At 32.6% G+C, this 21799-nt stretch overlaps 1 protein-coding gene across 2 annotated transcripts in view; it reads right to left on the reverse strand.

Annotated features, from left to right (window-relative positions):
• The window catches only part of LRP1B (LDL receptor related protein 1B), a 1745675-nt gene that overhangs the window by 722788 nt on the left and 1001088 nt on the right, over positions 1–21799 (reverse strand). For both annotated transcript variants that reach the window (XM_020288518.2, XM_076005497.1), the window contains exons 9-11: positions 21525–21696; positions 16885–17028; positions 11664–11900 (exon numbers count right to left, since the gene is read on the reverse strand). In XM_020288518.2, coding sequence (XP_020144107.2) covers positions 11664–11900; positions 16885–17028; positions 21525–21696 — 553 coding nt within the window. The remainder of the gene's footprint in view (positions 1–11663; positions 11901–16884; positions 17029–21524; positions 21697–21799) is intronic.

Genomic DNA, 21799 nt, shown 5'->3' on the forward strand with positions numbered 1-21799 from the left:
TTACCTCTCTTTTTCTACACCTTGCCATTTTCTAAATCCTTCCCTTCCAGCAAAGCCAATCTCTTATTCTCCCTATATAATTAATCTCTCCTTTAAACTCCCTTAGTACTCTATCTGCATCTCATTCCTGACACCACATTGTGTTGTTAAGTTTACTGAAGGGTGGACATGCTAACTTTTCCACTTGTCTCTACAGAATAGAAGGGCAGGATAGAAGTAAAATTCATGCTTGTAACCTCTAGCAAAGACTAGCATTAAAGGCTTGGTAAATATTTGTAAAATGAAAAAAAATTAATAAATGAATGTAAGCACTATAAGTCTGGTAGAAGGAAAGAATTAACAGAGATTCAACAGGGCATTAGCCCCTATGCCCAAAATGTCAGTGAGGAATAATTTTCTGTTATTTCAATATAATTATCATTCCAATATTTTCAGAGAGGTCAAATACCTAGAAGAGAAATATTAAACTTCTAGGTTCTTAAATGTATTCAGGTATTTGAGACTATGGAAAAATGTACAACTGACATTTTCATATTGTTTATTATATATACCATATACAAGAGTCTGAGAGAAAAATCACACATATGAGCATACCTAGATTTCCACATAGATACATATCATTTAATGAGACTAAAGATATATTGCACCTCACTGTTTGACATATGCCATCACTACTCTCAGGAGCATCAAAAGCAAAATTTGGAGAGATTTTTCACTTAAATAAACAATGTAGATGACAAAAATATTACTACTTAAAAAGTACTATGTTATGTAAAAAAGTCAATAAAAATAAAACATTGTCCTTGCTTACCCTCTTAATATTTAATGTGCTAGGGAATTTGGAATGTCAGTAATGAATGTAATGACAGGTAAATAATATCCAATAAAGAATAATTCATATTCTACTACCACAAGTAGAAACTCCTAACCCAATTAGTAAGGGGGGGGGGAAAGCCCTGAGATTGTATATACCAATGTTGTAGCAAATGTTCTATTATTCCAATTAACATTATTAAAAGTTATTTTATAAGACATAGATTTGTCTTTCCATAACGAGTTTGTTCATAGTTTGAAACAAAGTATTTGATATATGCATCTCTCTAGATCATAGATTATTTTTTTAAAGAACCCACAATATTTTAATAGTCATCATTTACCTCTTCTGAATTACAGTTCTGAGGATTCTGGGAAAAGGTGAAATACTTCCTAGGAAAGCAGCCTTTTCTCCATCTATTTAAATGATCGAATTAATATAAACTTCACAGTTGTCCTAGAATATAATTATTGCAGAATTTATGTATTTTAGAAATGATGGTCAAACATACTAAACAGTGGGAAGATCATAGGAAGATAAACTGGGGTTTGGAGATATCAGTCACAGCTGTTGCTAATTATCCATTACAACTTTAGCAAATGATATGTCCCATCTAGATTCATTTGGTTTCCTATATGGAATTAGAGCAATATGTATATAATTATTTTCTTGGAGGAGCAAAATATGTTGGCATACATGTACACATATAGATTATCACACATACATATATGTATTATGAGGAAATAAAAATTTAAAAACAACTTCATCAAATTATACAATTCAAGAGCATGACTTAGTTATCTCAGGTTGATAGTTTTGATTATTTTAATTCTCTATCGAATCTTTACATTTTTATTCAATATTTCACCTTTAAAATGAAAAAAGGTAGCTAATTATAGTACAAAATTTGATGTCTCCCTTTTATATTCCTCTAGGTAGTCTCAGAGCAAACTGCTATATAGGACTTGCCAAAATAATTATGTGTAGGTTACAAAAAAATTTAGTTCTGAAGCTAATTTTTTAACAGCTGGTTAAGTCATCATGGAGATGTTTGTGAAGATAGAAGAGCCAGCTTACAGCACTAGTCCATGATAAGATAGACTTTTATTTAGAAAAGAAAAAGAACAAAACCTAAAACTTTTGTATTATTTTTAATCAAAAAAATAAAAGTAGCAGTGAGTGTTTTCACTCTATAAAAAGAAAATTGATTTATACATATCAGAAAAAAGTCTCTGTTCTTTAAAGAGATGGTACAAAATAATATGATTAAGGGTTACCTAAAAATCTCATCCTTATTTAATATTAAGATTTTCATTTATTAAATATAAAAAAGAAATCAATTGTATAAAGATTTTGAAGAAAGGGCCAAAAACAAACTAAAATAAAATATCACCTAAGATGTAAGATGAAAACTTTTGGGCTGTTAATTTTGTTAAGAAACCATTCATGTTTGAAGTAATAAACTTACATTAATGTGAACAAATATGATTATAGTTTTACTAGTTGCACAAAACAACTTGTATGCACATGGTTACACATAATTGCATTTCTTTACTTTGTAATCATCATTTTCTTTGTAATTCTTACTGAAGATATGAATGCATATTATGTTGTACAAATTTTAAAAGGGCAGTCAGATGTGAATGAAATAATTCACCCGATCCTCGCTAGCAGTAGTCACTATAAAAAGTTTATTGATCCTTCCCTAAATTTTCGATTTAATTACTAAATAAGATCATCTTGCAAAGAATATTTTAACTCAATTTGTCTACTTATCAGTTTGTCTCAGAGTTGTGTCGATGTAAGTGTATATAGCTCTACTTCATGCATTTTAACTATTTACAATTATTCATAACACAAATGCATCATGCCTCTTTTGATAGACATTTACATTGTTTCCAATTTCTTCACATGTTTGTGCTTCTATAGAATAGCTAACTAATAGTAGATGTGTTGGGTTGAATCATATGTACATCTCAGTTTTGATAGATATTACTAAATAATGTTTCCAAATCAATGTAACAATGTATATTCTCCCTAGTAGTGTGGGAAATATTTTCTTATATTCTCATTAATATTATATATTATCAATCTTTTGTTTTTTAATCTGATGAATGTGGTAAAACCAGCTTATTATGTTAATTTACATTTTTATGATTAGTATGATATTAAGTTCCTCTCCGTGTGCCTATTTGGAAAATTGTATTTATTTCTTCTGTGAATTGTCTTAATAAGTCTGTTTTTCTGATATAGTTTGTATTTATTTATTTTGTAATCACTTTTTTCTATTCTATATGTTAAGAATATTTCTGCCTAGTTTATACTCTGCTTTCACTGGCTCATAATGCCTTTTGTTATAAAAATGTGGGTTTCTAAAAAGAATTCAAAATTTTTTCCAATAGTTTCCAGCTTTTGTGTCTTAAAATATTCCACATACCAAAACCATTAAAAAACCCATATTTCCTAAATTTTATATTTTTTGTGCTTTTTCATATTTATTTTTACATAATTTTTTAGGTAAAACTTTAACTTTTTTTCCTCCCAAATGAATATACAATCATTCCAATTCCATTCTTTGTGTGTGCTGCTAGGGGTATAATTACTGTCAGGGGAATGAATTGAACTGGACCCATTATTTTAAGTGCAGTTAATTATTAAATGCTTTAAAGATTGCCTTAAGGCCTTATTTCATCTCTTTTAGTTTTTATTAGGACCATGGGGTTTCTCTTTCTCATCTCTTATATGTCAATTTTACATCCGTGGTGTTTTAGGCTATGGTTTCTAGTGCTCTGGTCAATCTGGTTCAATCTGCATTCTACCTAGGAAATTCTCATTATTTTTGATCACTGATGGTATACTTTTCAATTTCCCAGTGCTTTCATTAATTTATTATGCTAAAAATATCATTTCAGTAATTTTTATGGGAATAGAGTATAAAGTTAAATTATTTGCTTTGCTTTATATTTAGTCTTTTGCTTCATTAGTTATTTGACAGATGCATTAAGCAAGAATGCAAACTCTTTAAGAAAAACAATCACATTTTCAGATGAATATCTTGTCTGCTATCTGATGAATATTTGGCAATTAAATGTTTTTGTAGGTAAATGAATGGAAATCGTAACAACAAATAAAGATCAGATTTTTAGATAACCCTTAATCATATCATCCTGCACCATCATTTTAAATAACAATTTTTTTCTGCTAAAATAATACATAAACCAATTTTCTTTTTGTAAACTGAAAGCTCCCACTGCTACTTTTATTTTTTGGTCAAAAAAATGATACAAAATGAACTTACTGAAAGAATAAAACACTTAAATCTTTTCCCATCAAGTGAAATGTCTTTAGGTATAAACTGTGGATGTTTAAAAGTATCACAAGGGATTCACATATATTCAGAGATGTGCACAGCTATTTTTTTTGATTGATTATAATGCTGAGGTAAAGGAGGAGAAATCAGGTTTTAAAAGTATTTCAAACTTGCTCTTCAGATTCTTATTTGCATTAATGGTTTATAAACATTCAGAGTTTGGCTTCACTTAAGATGCAGAAAGCCACAAAAGAATATTGAAATGTATAACAATAAGAGAAAAACCACTAATCTGCAAGATCACAACTTTTCTTGAGTCCAAACAAAATCTGAGATCCCAAGACAACAAAATGAAATGAAGTGCAAAAGATGACAGTCCTCTTCCAGAAAAAAAACAGAACACATGAATTGTTCCTTTGGCAGAGTGTAGGAGAAAGCAGATTTTTTAAAAAGCTAAAATGGTGAAACATTTTTAAAACCTATTGTGGTTTGATGTAACAGTTTACAATCCCTGGGAACACCTGACACAAAGGATTCCTTTCAAAGAGTTCACAAGAGAAAGATGGAAGGCAGAACAGGAAAGCTGAGAGTGACCCCTGAGCTTCTTACAAAAGTGAAACCCCACCTAATCCCCAGACTCTTCTCTCACACAAAGGAAAACCCTTAAACCACTGGGGAGGGAAAGAAGACCTGCTAACTACCAGAAACTGACAATGATCCTGTGAAGGAGGTGTAAAAAAAATCATCTGCCACTAGAAAAGGAGCAGGAAATCCTTTGTCACCCAACAGCAAAGTAAGCTACAAAGGTAAGCCATCACTGAGGAAAGGGTAGAAGCCAAGTCTTATGTCCCTGAGGGAGGGATAAGAAAACCCACTGGTCCTACCACAAGCTTGTTACTCATAACAAGCAACATTAGTCTATTACTTGGAAAAGGGTAGAAATTCTATTGCCACTGATCCCAGACAAAGATATACCAACACTGGGGAAGAATAGGAGTAAAACCTGTCTGATTCTGAAGGAGGGGCAAAAAGGTACTTGGACCAAGAATTATGGATTGATACAAAAAGCAGATGTTTGCTGCCCTGGGGGTGGGACAAAAGATTATCTCCTCCCAAAGACCTCCCCCAGATATAAGGTAGAGTTTTGCTGCCATGGGAGGAAAAAGACCCACCTTCACAACCCAGACCATGACCTAACAATGAGACTGGAACAAGAGAATGGAAAACCCCTTTTGCACCCACTATGAATCTCCCACTTAGTAACAGGTCACAGCAGTCTACCATTGAGGGAAGAACAAAAGGGTGGAGAAAGATCCTTTGATGAGGCAGCCATTCAGGGATTTTCCAGGCCTCACATTAAGCACAAGGCAGCATCAGTTCACCAGCGAAAGGATCTGAAAGCTTTGCTTCACCAAAGATAACTATAATGAAAACAAAATCCAAATCCAGCCCAATTACTTGATTGACCAAATCCTCTACACTAATAAATTGCTAATTAATATGTTTTTTCTCCAGGCATCCATTTTACTTATCTGAATCTCTGAGGTAGGAAAGAGAGGATGGAGAGATATTTTTCACCTCAACTCTAGTGATGGAGCTTTTCTGGTGCCTCTAAGAGAGCTTTGAATTCAGTTTCTCTACGGTTGGTTTTTCCACATGCATGAAACACACCTCAGAATGTCTCACCTCTGGCTCACACTGGAGAAATGTAAAGCAAATACTAGTGGCAGGAGAATGTTGGCTGATTTGCACTATATCTGCATTTCCAGAGTTTATTGGGGCAAAAGGTTCTCTAAATAATTTTGTGGACCCAATGTGGACCACACAGGACAGAATTCTGGCATACCGATGTCTTTGTTCTACTGCAACAAGGTTGTCCATCGAGCTACAAGGACCCAAACAATAAGAATATGGACATTCAGGTATATAAAGTCACAAGCAAGAGTTTTAGGCACTTTGGTCAAGGGAAATGAAATCAGTGAGAGGCAGCAGAAAACCTCCAAAAAGGTTGTGTGAACACAGACACACACAGAACAAACACATGGAAAAATAGACAGAGACACACACACACACATACACACCCATCAGGAGAGTCAGTTTTAAAGATCTAGCAGGCTCACTAAGAGCTCAGTGTACATTGAAACTAGTTTAAATAAGACCCTTCTTCATTACCTCTTCCAATCAATGCTGAGAAGTGAGTGGGCATCAGAAACTAACTAGCAAGCTGAAAGGAGTAGTGAGAAAATTAAATGCAGAGTAGAGAGATAGTGAATGAACCAAATATGACCTCCTGTCTTTTTCCAGGCTTCTAGTAATAAGGCAGCACTAGTAGAAAGCAGAGTAGATGTGATGATGATTGAGTTTAGAATTTTGATAGGTATTTAAATATAGTGGATTGGACATTCTAAGTATCAAACCCAGATTATGTTTCTGACTTAAAGTGACTAATAGGTCTGTCTGCTACCTAGCTGTGAGCAAAAAGGAATGGGATTTGACCAAATTTTGATCTGGAGGAGTAGGAAAGATTACTAAATAAATTTTAAAGATCAATGAGAGGCAAAAATAATTATGCTTTAGATATGTTAGAGTCCCATTTTCCAACATACTGTTTACATGGATAATGACTATTAACACTTCCTAAAATATTTTCATAACGGCTAGTTTCATGGGAACTTTCTCAGTTTGTATTATGGATATTATCCAGTCCCACAATTTGAGCTAATATATTGTACTTTGTAACCTCCAAATTAAAGTCAATCTAGCCTGATTTATCAAATGTTTTTATTAGAAATTCATATTAATCAAGCTAAACAACAGTACAATTATAGTTAATGTTTGTAATATTATCCCTAAGTAGATGAAGAATTCCCAAGTGATTTCTGAAATAGCAGATAAGAATTCCATAATGCTAAGAATAATTAAGTCTGGGTTAAATGTGTTTCTTTAATTTGAATTCATGCAGACACTTGGTAATTTATTTTAGGTATGTAAAAATTATCAATGATCAGAATATTTATTATTATAACAAATATATATATAATAACACAACAGTCTCTCCTTGTCTGTAATTTCACTTTCCACAGTCTCAGTTGCCTGTGGTCAAATGTAGTCTGAAAATAATAAATCAAAAATTCTGGAAAAATACAATGCATAAGTTTTAAATTGTCTGCCATTTTGAGTAGTGTGATTACTCATACTTCTTGTGATCTCTCAATCTTGTAACCTCAATGGATTCTAAGTGACTAACAGGCAGGTGTCATTATATATCATGGATACACTGGACAAAGGGATGATTCACATCCCAGGTGGGACTGAATACAGCAACATGAGATTTCGTCACACTACTCAGAAGTTTCATGTCTTCTTCCAGCATCCACGAAAGTATAATGGGCTAACTTTTTAGCTTGCAAGCATAATAAAATATCAGAACTTTCAAAGTTCTTGATAAGCTGTATCACTTACTAGATATGTGACTTTGATAAAGTACTTCATCCTCAAGAGTCTCAATTTGCAATCTATAAAATGGAGCTAATGATATTGCTAACCTCAGGGAACTGTGGAGTGGGTTTGAGTGCATTATATGGGATAATGCACATAAGGTGAGCAATCCTGATACAGAGCAAATTCTCACGAAAGGTTAGCTATCATTGCTAATTTTACCATCAGAAAATATGGTGGTATAGTCGAAAATGAAGAAGACATCTAGAGGACAAAATGTCTTGCCAAACTTGCCTTAATTATAAGTAAGGTCAATTTTTGTATTCTTGGAACAACAATTTATTTTAAGTTATGAAAATCACAACCAAGAAGAACTGTAGTTGTATAAATCTTATGTTTGCATTACAGCATAATGAAGTGGAAGAATTGGATCTTAGTTCATCGATGCCACAACATAATGACAGCAAATTTTATCACACTTGTCAACCCATGTTATCCCCATATATCCATTTTCAAACAAATTGCTTATGTGTTATATAAAATGATGACCTCAAGTCCCCAGTTTAACTATGGAATTTACTGAAACAACCGTTTTTCTGTTATAGCTATAGGCATTAATATCTTTCAAACTCAGGGAAGCTTCATATTTTTTAATACTTTAAAGACATGAAATGATATGAAAGGTTATGTTAGCATACCTTCTATTTGGATATATGTATTTGAGTTAATTTATACAGTTTAAAAACAAGGGCTGCACTAATGGAATATATATAATCTACATATTTTTCCTGTTAAAATTTATAATTTATACTCTAAAGAAAAATGAAATTTGAAAAATACACTCAAGAAGATAAAAATGTATTCCATCTTATAAAGAATATCCATCTTATTCTCTTAGAGAAAGTAACAATTAAACTGGGTAAGAATGGCTAATTTAAATTCTCTATTTGATCTAATATTGTCTCCTGTTGATACTTCTTTTACTTTCTACCACAGTCCCCTACTTTATTTTCTTTACAACACTTATCATTATCTTGTTCATTTATGTGTTTACTTGTTTATTATCTTCTTCCCACTATTTTGATATAAAGCTAAATATTAAGCTTTGTTCTCTTCACTGCAATAATCCCAGCACCTAGAACAGCACCTGGCCCAGACAAGGCATTCACTTTTTATTGACTGGACAAAGAATAAATCAAGCAATTAATTTTAAAAAAGAGAGTATGAATTTTACAAAAAATGGCAAAAATTCTAGGAGGATGAAAAAAATCCACATGGGTAAGTACTTTGCTCTTATAAAAGTTTATTTTTATTAAATCAGTAATATGTTTTCATTTTACAAATATTTTCAGTAAGTATTGCGATATGTGTAAGTACCTCAGATGACATTTATTTAACTACTTCTTTGCCCACAAGATTCTGCAATCAAAGTCAATAAGATATGCAGCATTAGTGGGGTTTTCAACAAACTTCTGGGAGAAAAAAGTCAAAGAATAAATGGAGATATATTGTTTTTGGAAACGCTGTTTTTGTTTTCTTTATAGAAAGTTTCTGAGCTTATACAAAAGATGTCCAATATATTTACATTTTATTTAAAAACACCAAAATCTTCATAGCCTTGTAATTTAAACTATACAAATTTATCCCAAGACCCAAAATTTCTACCAAGCTTACAAAATCATTTGTCAAACTAAGCATTTCTTCTCAGTCTTCAGGTTGCATGGTAGAGAGTCTAGCTAAATAAGTGAATACAGATATAATTTAATTTTTCTAATTCTAGGAATCACAAGTTGTCATTTGCTAAACCTAAGTTTCTGTTTTGACACATTAATCTTGTAATGTGTATTATTATTCTCCTTAAAGAAAAAAAAAAACAATCAACAAAAAGACAGTAAGTTGTGACTTGCACAGAAATATCAAAGTAATAAATATATTGCAGGTGTAAAATCTGCAAAGTGTTCTATCACCTTTACCCTGCCAAAGCAGCACTGTGAGATGTGTCTGGCGGTCATGTGGCTATTAGAGTTGATCTCTGTTGTGGCGGAATGCAAAGAACCTTTAATGTTACTGATAAAAAACTGTTCTCAAAGTTAGGATTATTAGCTGGAACATTCAGTCGTAGAACAGGAACTGACACTTTTAAAAATGAAATGTAATATGTTACATACTGTCCCTCTTGAAAGTGTCTGGGTCAAAAAGAATAATCGGAATGTATCTACTTAGAATGTGCAAGTCCATTGTCCTTCTAAAACTATCAAGCCCTTATCATCTGCTATCACACAGAGAAAAGCAGGCAGACAGGCTCTGTCACATCCAATTTAAAGCAAAAATCTTTAGTTAGATACTCCTCAGGAATTTTAAATCATGGTGGATTTATATCGCCCTAACCAGTAAACTACAAAAAAGAAAAAAAAAAAAACAAGAATATTTTTCATTTTAGCATTTCATTTACAATTCATGGAGAATGTACTTTTTATCATGAAAGATTTTCTTTAAAGTAAAGCTGTGTTGAATGAATAATCTTCCCATGCTCCCCTCATTCCCTCTAAAAGAGTAGAGAGATCACCATTCATTACCATTTATGTTGTAAATAATTTTAGTCCATCTCTCTGCTTTTATTTTCTCTTCTTCTGTCTCAATCATTCTGCACTCCACTACCAGATTGATCCTTCTAAAATATCACTTCATTCACATTATTCTTTGACTCGAAAGCATTTCTTGTCTCTTACTCCTTCAGGATTTTATCCAAACCCTTTCACCTCCCATTCAAAGGCCTTTTATTTTATCACCTTTCACTTTCCACATCCCTTCTGTCACCATTACCCACCAATAAACCCTCCAGTAGTGATCCATTTAGGTTCCCTACATCCTTTTACTGGAGACTGGGTTTTGTTTTTTGTTTTTTGTTTTTTTTGCCTGCATGAAATTTCTGGTTGCAGAAACATCCTCCCCTCACACCTTAACATTTCTCCTTTAAGATCTAGACAGATACCACCTCTTGCACAAGGAGTTTTCTGAGTGTATCCACCTAAAGATATCTCCCTTCCTGTGTATTTCCATTACATGGGCATTCTACATTAATCATATATTTCTTTGGGACAGCTTTGTACTTTTTAATTAAATTCTGCAATGCTTGTAAAATTTTTGTGTGCTTATATCATTCCCAAAGGTAGATTATGAACTCCCTGAAGGCAGGAGCCATTTTCTAAAATTCCTTTTATCTCCTATGATAGCTAGCACAGTGTCCTTCATATAACAAGCACATCATTAATGTTCCTTAAATAATGCATTTCTAAAAGATTCAAGAAGTAAACAAACTTTATATATGAAAAAACTGAGGTCCAGAGTCATTAGTTAACATGCCTAATGATGACTGGCAGACAGTCAAAGATCTGGTTTGCTTGATTATTAGATATATTTTCTACCTATGCCAAAGTTATATTCTTTTGTTATTTGATTAGTTATTCCTAAACCAATTTATGGAATGCATTGAATTTAATAAAGAATATGCATATACATATGCATGTATATAACTTCATATATATAGATTTATAAATAAAAATAGGTATAAATAATTTCAGTTTCTCTGGAGATACTGATATTTCAAGTGCAATTTTAGAAACTCCATTTCAATAATTTGTAAAGTAAAAAACAAAATGCAAGAATTGTGATGACAATAAGGACATCATTTAATGTACTTTGAGTGACATGCCCAATAATTCTGATGAGAACCAAATATTACAAGTCTTCAATGTCCTGTTAAATCTTATGTTCTACCTTATAGCTCTGTAAACATGTCATTGTAAATCGACATTTTCCCAGAAGATTTAATGTAGTTTAATTTAATTCAATTTAATTCCTATAATATTTAAAATGTAGTGGACAATTAATTGCAGGTTCAATTTTACATCAAAGTCTTTAACTCACTGGTATGTGAAAAACATGGAGAAATAATGTTACTGAAGAAATAAAATTAACGAATATTTTTAAACCAAGAAGAACTTGGATTCTGGTTAAAGCTAGTCTGACACACTGGATTTATCCTTTTAAAGTTCTTTATTTCTGGGCAATTTGATGTAAATGTCACATTGTGTCACTTACCATCTTTCAGAATGGTTTCTCTCTCTGTGCCGTCTATCTTCTGCCGGCCAATTAGGAAACTGGTGGTGTCAGCAAAGTAGATATAATTGGTTTCTGCGTGGAAATCTAAAGCACGAGGATTTACCAGATTTTCTATGGGGATCATGTATTCATCAGCTATCTTGGTATTCAAGTCCATTCCTCTAACAATTCCTGGGCGTCCTTTCCCATAAAAGAGGAACAACTCATTCTTCGGTCCTGCAGAAGAAAGATTACAAACATAAACAACTGATGCTGTCTAATCTTCTCTACACTGCATAATGCCACTGTTTAATTAACTGGCACAATTAGCGTTTTTTAAATTCAATACTAAAAATTAAACTCTAAAATATGCCAAATGTATCTCAATGCAAGAAGGCCAGCTAATTGCATTACTTTAATTAAAACAGAAATTACTTCCATGAATGAGTTATATTTAGTTAATTATTCTTTTGTCTGTAACTGTCTGTATAGCAGAAACATGACAGATCATTGGATAAATTGTAACTTGTAAAGTGGCATTTATTAAAACATCCGGTATATTGAATTTTATAATTTATTACAATCTTAACACTTTTTGTAAATACTAACTGTAGCATTCATTATAATGACAATGCTAAAAACTTCAGAACATTTAAAACATACCACCCCAGAATCTGCATCTACAAACTGTGAGAGGCAAATAAAAAGAATCATACAGTTTCACCAACTTGCATATGAATATACTATAGTTGCCTGAACATGTACCTCATTCTTTTAAGAATGAAATCAAATGCCAGTTATAGCATCACTTATTTTTCCAAATCTTAATTTGAAAGCTAGAGGTTGATGCTGCCTGCCAGTAACTCTGATGTACAACATACCTTATCAAAAACAAAACAAAACAACAATAAAAGAAACACAAACAAAAAAACTGTCTTTTTTTTATTTCAACATATTATGGGGGTACAGATTTTAAGATTTCAATAAATGCCCCTCCCCCTTCCCTCCACAAGTCTGAGTTTCCAGTATGACCATCCCCCAGATGGTGCACATCTCACTCATTATGTATGTATATACCCGCCCCCCTCCCCCCTGCCCAATACCCTATTACTGTCTTCTGAGTTTAAACATCAGAATCAATGTAGTTTTTCTACAGAGTGAATTAATTCTTTCAGATTTCTATATGAAAATACAAATAAGACTCTCCAGTTACTAGAGCATCTTATGCTTGGTTTATTTTGTATAATTTTAAAGGAAATAATTACTTTATATAAAAAAGAAAACATAGTGAGCTTTATTAATAAAACTGAGGATACAAAAGACTCATCTGTCCCTGGTGGTCTAGTGGGAAAAAAAAAAAAAAAAGACTCAGCTGTACTTGTATAACAATACAATAATTGAGATTCTTAGTAAAGTAAAATAATTATATTACAGAAAATTTGGAAAATAATAAAAATATAAGCAATTGCTCATAAACCTAATACCCTCAATACAAACTATACAACATTTTATGTATTTCCTTTCTTTTGTTTTTCTTTTAGAATTAGTATTATTGAATATTGAATATATATAAAAGAAGATTTATAACATTTGTCAATATACAAAGTAAAAATAAATCAGGTCCCAAGTACTTAGCACAGATCTTAAGAATATTTCCAGTACATTGGAAGACATGCCCCAAACCCACTGTCTTCCATCTCAGAAATATCCAATATTCCAATTGTTGTACTTATTGTATATTTTTAAAAAGAATTTCAGCATACAAATCATGTATTTCCCAACAGCATATTGTTTCATTGTACATGTTTGAATTATATGTGTGAATTCTGAATTAATTTTATTCTTATTATATTCTTGATATTTATCCATTATTGTTGTAGTCATAGTTCATTCATTTTCATTGTTGTATAGTATTCCTTCGACTATTCCAAATTTATCTAGGTATTTTTCTAATGTATATTTACCTATAGCAAAGAGGGCACTAAATTTTATATTCCATTATTATTTAATTTTAGAATCAATGTTATTTTCTATGTTGCTTCATTCATTATTTTAAGCATTTAATTATTTCTATTTGATATATGATAATTTACTAAGCCATTTTCCAATGGTTTTATGTTTTCAGCATTATAATAATACTGAGACAAGCATATTTTTTCAAGCTGGCATTTCACACATTTTCTTAGATGAAATTACAGGTTAAAGTATACTAACATCCTTTTCCTTATTGCCCCTCATAGACTCTCAGTATCTACCTGATTTCAAAGATATTTTTTTTTAAATAATATTTTATATGATTTAAAAGTAATGCTGATTCATTTGAAAATTGTTAGAATTTCTTAGTATTTTCTATCAATATTTAATACATATATACTTTTACATTTTTCAAAACCTTGGATCTAAACATATGCATTTTTTAAATTTAATGACTTTTTGTCAAGTTATTAAAATTTTTTCAAAAATATTCTTTTTAATGGCAACATATTCCCTACTAGACAGGCAATATAATATAGTCAGCTACTTACCTATTTTTGAATATTTATATTGTTTTTGAGTTTTTGTTATTATAAATACATTTATAATTAATTTCCTCAGTCAAAAGTAGGATAACCTGTCAAACAATATTATCAGTTTTGTTTCCATATGTTCAAATATTATCAAATATTTGATATTTAATATTTAATATTATCAAATGTTTTTCCAATAGTGATATAAATTTCCAATTTATTAAAAATGCATGTTTGACAATACTCATTCTTGCTAATATTTGTTTTTGTTTTTATTTCTATTGGATGTTTTAGTTGGTAATTGGTAAACTTTCTACTTCATTGATTTAATATGTATGTGTGTTTGTGTGTGTATGTATGTATGTATGTATGTTTTCAATAAGAGAGGTATTTCCCCCATTGTCTTCTTTAGCTATTTGGGGAGCATTCTTCTATACCTACTTTAAAGTTTCTTCTAAGCTTGGACAACATAGCAAGGCCCTGTCTCTACAAAAAAAAATTAAAAAATTAGCCAGGCATGGTGGCACATATCTGCAGTCCTAGCTGCTCAGGAGACTGAGCCAGGAGGATTGCTTGAGCCTGAGAGTTGGCCGTTGTAGTGAGTTGTGATCACACTGCACACCAGTCTGGGCGACAGAGCAAGACTCTGACTCAAAAAAAGAAAAAACAAGAAAAACAAACCAAACAAACAAAAAGAAGTTTCTTCTAGTGTCTTCTTGTACTACAGACAATTGAAAGTATGAACTTTAAGTGACATTTCACAAACACTCATACAACCAAGGTTTCTGGTTTTCATTTAGTACCTAAAATCAGATATGCTAGCTTAAGTTTGACATATGGAAGTGAAGCAAGGGTCCTCTTTTTGCAGCTCCTGCTGGTATGCATCTAATGAAAAAATTGAATTTCTTCACAGCAGTCTTCTTTTATTCACACTTATGAATATTGAGAGGCAAGGAACAGTGGTTTCCTCTCTCACTGGCTTTTTTTTGGGGGGGGACCTATTATTATTATTATTATTATTTTTTGCCAGTTAAAGACTATCAAATGTGATGTAATTCTGGAGCTAATAGTTGTGGTGCAAGCTTTCTAATCCTTGAATCTCAGCTAAAATGATGTTTTTGAAGTTAACATTTCCATTTGTGGCTTCTTGATGCCCTAGCTTTTGATTGTGGCAGATGTTCCAGCTTTCAGCCAGGCTAGTTTAATGGTGGTTTGGGGGAATATTCCAAAAGCTCAGTCTAGAATTACTGTTCCAGGCTTTTCAATGATTTCATAAGCATCTATTTGCATTAAATCCCTTTCTGCATAAAATAGCTAGAATTTTTCTGATTGCTATAAATGTACCCTGGTGATGCAATACATTAGGGATTGCACTGATCATATGCGATTCTGATCTTATGTTTCTCCTCAAGCGTGTGTATATATGTATACACATACACATGTATGTATACGTGTGATTATGCTTTTGCATGACTTACCATCACCTCCGAAGTAACACCTAGATCAGTTTAAAAACCACACACTCATGCACACATACATGCACCCACACCCAAAACCGCTCTTATCTGGAGGCTTTAAACTCAGTGTCCAATTATCCAGAAACCCTCAACAATATGAGACCTGTTATCTTTACATTCCCAGCATTCCATGCAAAATAAGAAATACAAATCAAAAATGCAAGTAGAGTACTAAAATGTATATATTTTATCATAATTAAGCCTATTAGGTTCTTGATTTAAAACTACTTATACTATCATTAAACATTTCAGTTTAAAATTCTAACAAATTTAGTGGTATCATTTCACAGTTCTCTGCAATCGCATAACAAGAAAGTGGAGTAGACGGCAGGATTGTGAGCAGAGAGGGAAGAGTGACAGAAATAAAAAGCTGTCACTGTGACAAAGGTAAAGGCAAACTGTATACTGCAAAAAGCAATCATCATAACTTTTAAAATAGTGGTATTTGGGGAACATTTAAAGTCCAACAGTCTCTGTATAGACACTATTTCTACCAGGGCTATCCAACTATATCTGATTATCAAAACCCGAAGCAAAGACCTTAACTAACTTTTGTGTAAAATATTAAGTTATAAATGTCATTTTAAAATCCTTATAAGCATATTTAAATAAACAACAATTAAATTATTCTGGTATATTTAAAAATATAACAAAGATATGTCTAACAGATTGGAAAACTGATGAAATTGTTAAAGTTTTGATATTTAATTAGTATAGCTTCAGTTACCTGAAATATTAAATTATTAATTTAATGATTATCCCAATCATTCTGGATAAAGTGAAGACTTACTAAATGTGGATTTCTGTTGGGCCAAACAACACACCTGTTACTAGAAGCAGCATCTTGGTTCAGATTAGAGAAAATCTGGTCAACTAATGATTCTAGCTCATTAGCTCAAACATATTCTTTAGGGTACTAAGGAAAGCATCTTCCTAAAAATCTCCCCTAAAGTATGTTTCTCTAAGATCAATAAATTTAGTGATTCTACAGCCTGATTAACTTCCCGTTCACATTCTTGCATAAGAAAACTAAATACTGATTTTGAGAAAAATGGCCAGTATATATTTATAAACAAATTTTACTTGATTAAGTCTCCTGGTATTACTGATATTCATGCTGCTAATTAATACTAAAAATCCCATTCTGAAGTGGTAGCTGCTGGCTACAAAAATCAAATGTGGATTTTCACAACATACTTTTGCATGATCTGCCATCACTTCCCAAGTTGAAGCCAGTCCTGCAGCGACATGTCCGTGTTTTGTAACTGCTGCTGAGCAGACAGATGTGTGAACATCCCCCTGGCATTCCATATGGATCCACTTCACATGCATTGCTTCTGACTACAACAAACAAAAAAACAGCGTGCGTGAAATTCTCCAAAGACAAGATAATTATGTGCATCAGCATGTCAAAACTTTTACAGTGTAAGAACAGGATTCTTAGCAAAAGTTTGTATACCCAACTATTTAGTACCATAATCAAATGGAAATGAGTTTAAATCCCATACAAGAAGACATAGTTATACTGGTAGTAATACTCACTGGGTGCCAGTCAGGTGAGAGGTAGAGGGGGTGGAGGCTGGGAGGGAGAGGGGGTGGGAGGTAAACCCATAGCTAATAGAAACAAGACACACTGTATGGGGGAAGCCAGGGCCTGTAGCTGGTAGACCTGGCTTGAGTGAGGCAAATGCATTTCATGTAACCAAAATGTTTGTACCCCTATAATATCCTAATAAATAAATAAATAAAATAAAGACATAGGGACTTACAAAAATCCTAAGGCTGCATTTTAAAAAACAATTCTGAGAAATACAATGTGTTTATATTAATTTAAAGTGTTCATGTAACATGTAAGCAAAATAAAAACAACATGATTTTTGGTGCGTATTTCTTGTACTTTTATTAACAATGATTTTTTTTAAATACAAAAAGATGCATAAAAATTATCCTGGCATAGGTAGTTAAGCAGAGAAAGGATTTTCTTTGAAACAATGTATCATATTGGCACCTGAACTAGAAGAAATGGGATTTAGTGATTATCTGTACTGTGTTGAGAAGTGCTGAGGCAAATTATTTTTTAAAATTTTAAGTTTATTGCCATTTTGAGAACCTACCACAAAATAAAATGTGTGGAGGCATGTGACTATACTTCACAAAAGGTGGAGATTTAGTCTATGCATAGAAAATGAGGAGTAGAAGGATATTGTGAATGTAAGAGTTAGGAAGGAAAAAAATGGGAAAAGTGCCAAATGGAGAAGAGGAGAAAAAGAAAGATGGGTCAAAGAGAAAAGGAATAGTATGTATAAAGTCAGTAAGATTTTATGTATTCTTATATTTATTTTAGATCACCACTTAGTTGAAATTGTGATTAATACCATGACAATTTTTTTAATAATAAAATTGCTATGCTTTTAAAGATTTTGCCCTGTTCTTTTTGTATTCCTCATTCTCTAAGTGGAAAGAAAAGTGAAACACAGTGTTAACTATTTTTTCCCTGCCACCAATGTTGCTTTTATTTTCCAACCTGCCCATCTTCTTTAATCAGCAACTCTCCACTTTCTCACTTTCATCATCTGATCACTTTTGCCTTTTTCATCAGATGGTGCCCATGAACAGGCAAAGGTGCCATTATTTTTTATATCTTAAAAATATAATCTTCTTGGTCGTGGTGGATTATTTTTTTGATAAGTGTCTGGATTCGGTTAGCTAAGATTTTGTTGAAAATTTTTGCATCTATATTCATTAGGGATATTGGTCTGTAGTTTTCTTTTTTTGTTGCATCCTTTCCTGGTTTTGGTATCAGAGTAATATTCGCTTCATAAAAGGTGTCGGGGAGGTTTCTGTCGTTCTTCTCGATGTTGTGGAATAGTTTCTGCAAGATAGGTACTAGTTCTTCTTTGTAAGTATGGTAAAATTCAGGTGTGAAGCCATCTGGACCGGGACTTTTCTTTTTAGGGAGATTTTTAATTGCTGTTTCTATTTCAGCTGTTGAGATTGGTCTGTTCAGGGAATCTATTTCTTCCTGGTTGAGCCTAGGGAGGCTGTGTGTTTCTAGAAATTTGTCCATTTCCTCCACATTTTCCAGTTTGTGTGCATAAAGATTTTTGTAGTATTCATAAATTGTATCTTGTATCTCTTTGGGATCAGTTGTGATATCTCCTTTTTTATTCCTGATGGAGCTTATTAGAGATTTCTCTTTTCTGCTTTTCGTTAGCTTAGCCAATGGTGTGTCAATTTTGTTTAATAAAATGTGGTATATGTATACCATGGAGTACTATTCAGCTCTAAGAAACAATGGTGATATAGCACATCTTATATTTTCCTGGTTAGAGCTGGAACCCATACTACTAAGTGAAGTATCCCAAGAATGGAAAAACAAGCACCAGATATATTCTCCAGAAAACTGGTATTAACTGACTAGCACCTAAGTGGACACATAGGTACTACAGTAATAGGGTATTGGGCAGGTGGGAGGGGGGAGGGGGGAGGGGGGAGGGGGGTGGGTATATACATACATAATGAGTGAGATGTGCACCATCTGGGGGATGGTCATGATGGAGACTCAGACTTTTGGGGGGAGGGGGGAAATGGGCATTTATTGAAACCTTAAAATCTGTACCCCCATAATATGCCAAAATAAAAAAAAAAATATATATATAATCTTCTTTTACTCCAATTCCCACAGAAATCCTTCAACTAGCTTTCCTTTTTCTCTGCCTCACCTTACATCCACACTTCTCTAAGTCATCTATGATCACTTTCTACAATTCTTTCCCTTCCTGTCTCTCTCAAACCCATTCTACTCAGATATTCACTTCACCCTGAAATTGCCCTTGTTAGATCCTAAAGAACTTCATGCTGGTAAATTCAAAGATCAATTGAATTTAACAAGCTTCTTCTCAGTATCCTCTTTTTGTTACTCATACTCTCCTTGACTTATTGTTGGAGTGTACCAATGTCTATTATATGGAATTCTTTTTGCCTCCACTTAAATTTACTTCTTTAATGTTCATGTCCATCGCCAAGGCTTTAAATGCCATCTATGTGTCCGTGACTCCCAAATTGATGTCTCCAACTTGGACTTCCTGTTTGAACTCTAGATTTGCATATTTAAATATCTGTTTGATATTTCCATTTGAATTTATAACAAACATCTTAAGTAACCTATGCAAATTAAACTTATTATCCTTGCCCCAAATCTTCTCCATGGTTTCCTCACTCTCAAAAATAACTCAGTTATTCCAATTGCTCTAGCCAAACCATTGTCATCCTTGATTTCCTTTTTATTTATATTCCACGTCCAATCCATCAGAAAATCCTGTTGGCTCTAACTTTGTATAAACCCGGAATTTAATGAATTCTCAGCACTTTCACTGCTAGCATCTTGGTCTAATACACCATCCTCTCTAACCTCCACCCTCCCTTCCTCACAGTTTATTGTCAACATAATAGCCATATTGTTTCTTTAAAAATGTCAGTCAGATCACGAGACTTCCAGACTTTTCTGTTTAATGCTTTCTAAGGATGCTTCGCCTCATTAAAAATATAAGCAAATGTTTTAAAACAGCATACAGGGCCCTCCTTGATATAGTCATCCTTCATTTCTCCAACCTCATTTCTCTTTCCAAAGAAAGAGAAACGACACACAGGTCTCCTTGCTTCTCCTTGAATGATCTAGGCGTGCTCTTTCCTCATGGCCTTTGTGCTTGCTCATCCCTCTACCTGCAATGGTTTTGCTCTAGATATTCCTATGCCTCTCTCCTTTGATTACTTCAAGTCTTCATTCAATGCTATCTTTTGAGTGGGACTTCCTCTGACTATTCAATATATAAAATTGCAAATTCCTCCCATCCTTGACATTCCTTATGTTCCTTACGTTCTTTATTTTTTCCATAATACTTGCTACCTTCTAATATAATATATAATTTACTAATTTATTTTTTAATATATCTTTTCCACTAGGATGTAAATCTCATAATGGCAATATTTTCTCTGTTTTATTCATTGCTGTATTCCTAGCACGCATAGAATAGTTTCTGCCACATAGTAGATGGTCCATGAATAATTAATGAATGAATAAATCCTAATAAACTCTAATAAGGTTATCTACACAATTCAAAATTTGAATTTGCTGTAAACATATTTGTGATGACACACTGCCTCAATTGGATGTATATTAATGTTTAGACAATTCTATATTAGTTTTAATTTGAAGCATGTGTATAAAAAAGGTGATAAAAATTTTGGTTGGTGTTTTTTTTTTTTTTATGTTACGTTATTCCACATATGATTGAACCTAAATTGTATTGATGAACAGCATTGCTAACCTTCCATAAAAAATAACTAATTTGTGTTTTAGAGAAATACTTTGAAAGATTGCAGCCTTCTTATTAAAAATTATTTTTTAATTAGCAGATGTTAAAGAACAATTGGGATGCTAAGTCAAGAGTCCAATGACTACAATAATCACTGGACAGATATTTCAAGGCAATCACTTGATTTGAAATTTGTCTTCAAAATGATATGAAAAAAAAAAAAAAACCTTTAGCATATGGGCTTCCTGTCTACATACAGCACAATTGAAAGCTTCTTCCTGAATCCAAATCTAGCCATCATTTCAATTCTATGGTTGTAGAAACGATTCAATAGGAACTGAACAATTTGTCATTTAGACTTGTGAGGGGAGCTCTATTCCATTTAACAAGCGGACATGCACACTTTTGCTGTCAAAACAGAAAATTTATGACTCACTCACTTTAACGCCATACAAAAGCACAAGGACTATAGCCCCATTCAATCTACCATCATGAAGGTTATAAAGAAGTCTTGCAGCTTACCTGTTGGTTGAGTTCTTTTTTGATAAATTCGAATTCCTCGAGCATTTTCCATTTTAATTAATGAATGAATATCAGTGCTATTAAATCGGTTTATCCTTATGATATTGAAGTTACCAGAACTGGTTGCATACAAATAGTCTTCAAACACAGTTATACCATAAAGATGTCTGATCTATAAAGAGAGTCAAAATAACTATGATTTTTAATTACACAGCTTTCAATTTGTAAGAAAAACTGATTGCTATTTACTGGTGTGGAAAATGGCAACAGTAGGA

The sequence above is a fragment of the Microcebus murinus genome, chromosome 8 (genome assembly GCF_040939455.1).
Source record: "Microcebus murinus isolate Inina chromosome 8, M.murinus_Inina_mat1.0, whole genome shotgun sequence".
NCBI classification, from domain to species: domain Eukaryota; kingdom Metazoa; phylum Chordata; class Mammalia; order Primates; family Cheirogaleidae; genus Microcebus; species Microcebus murinus.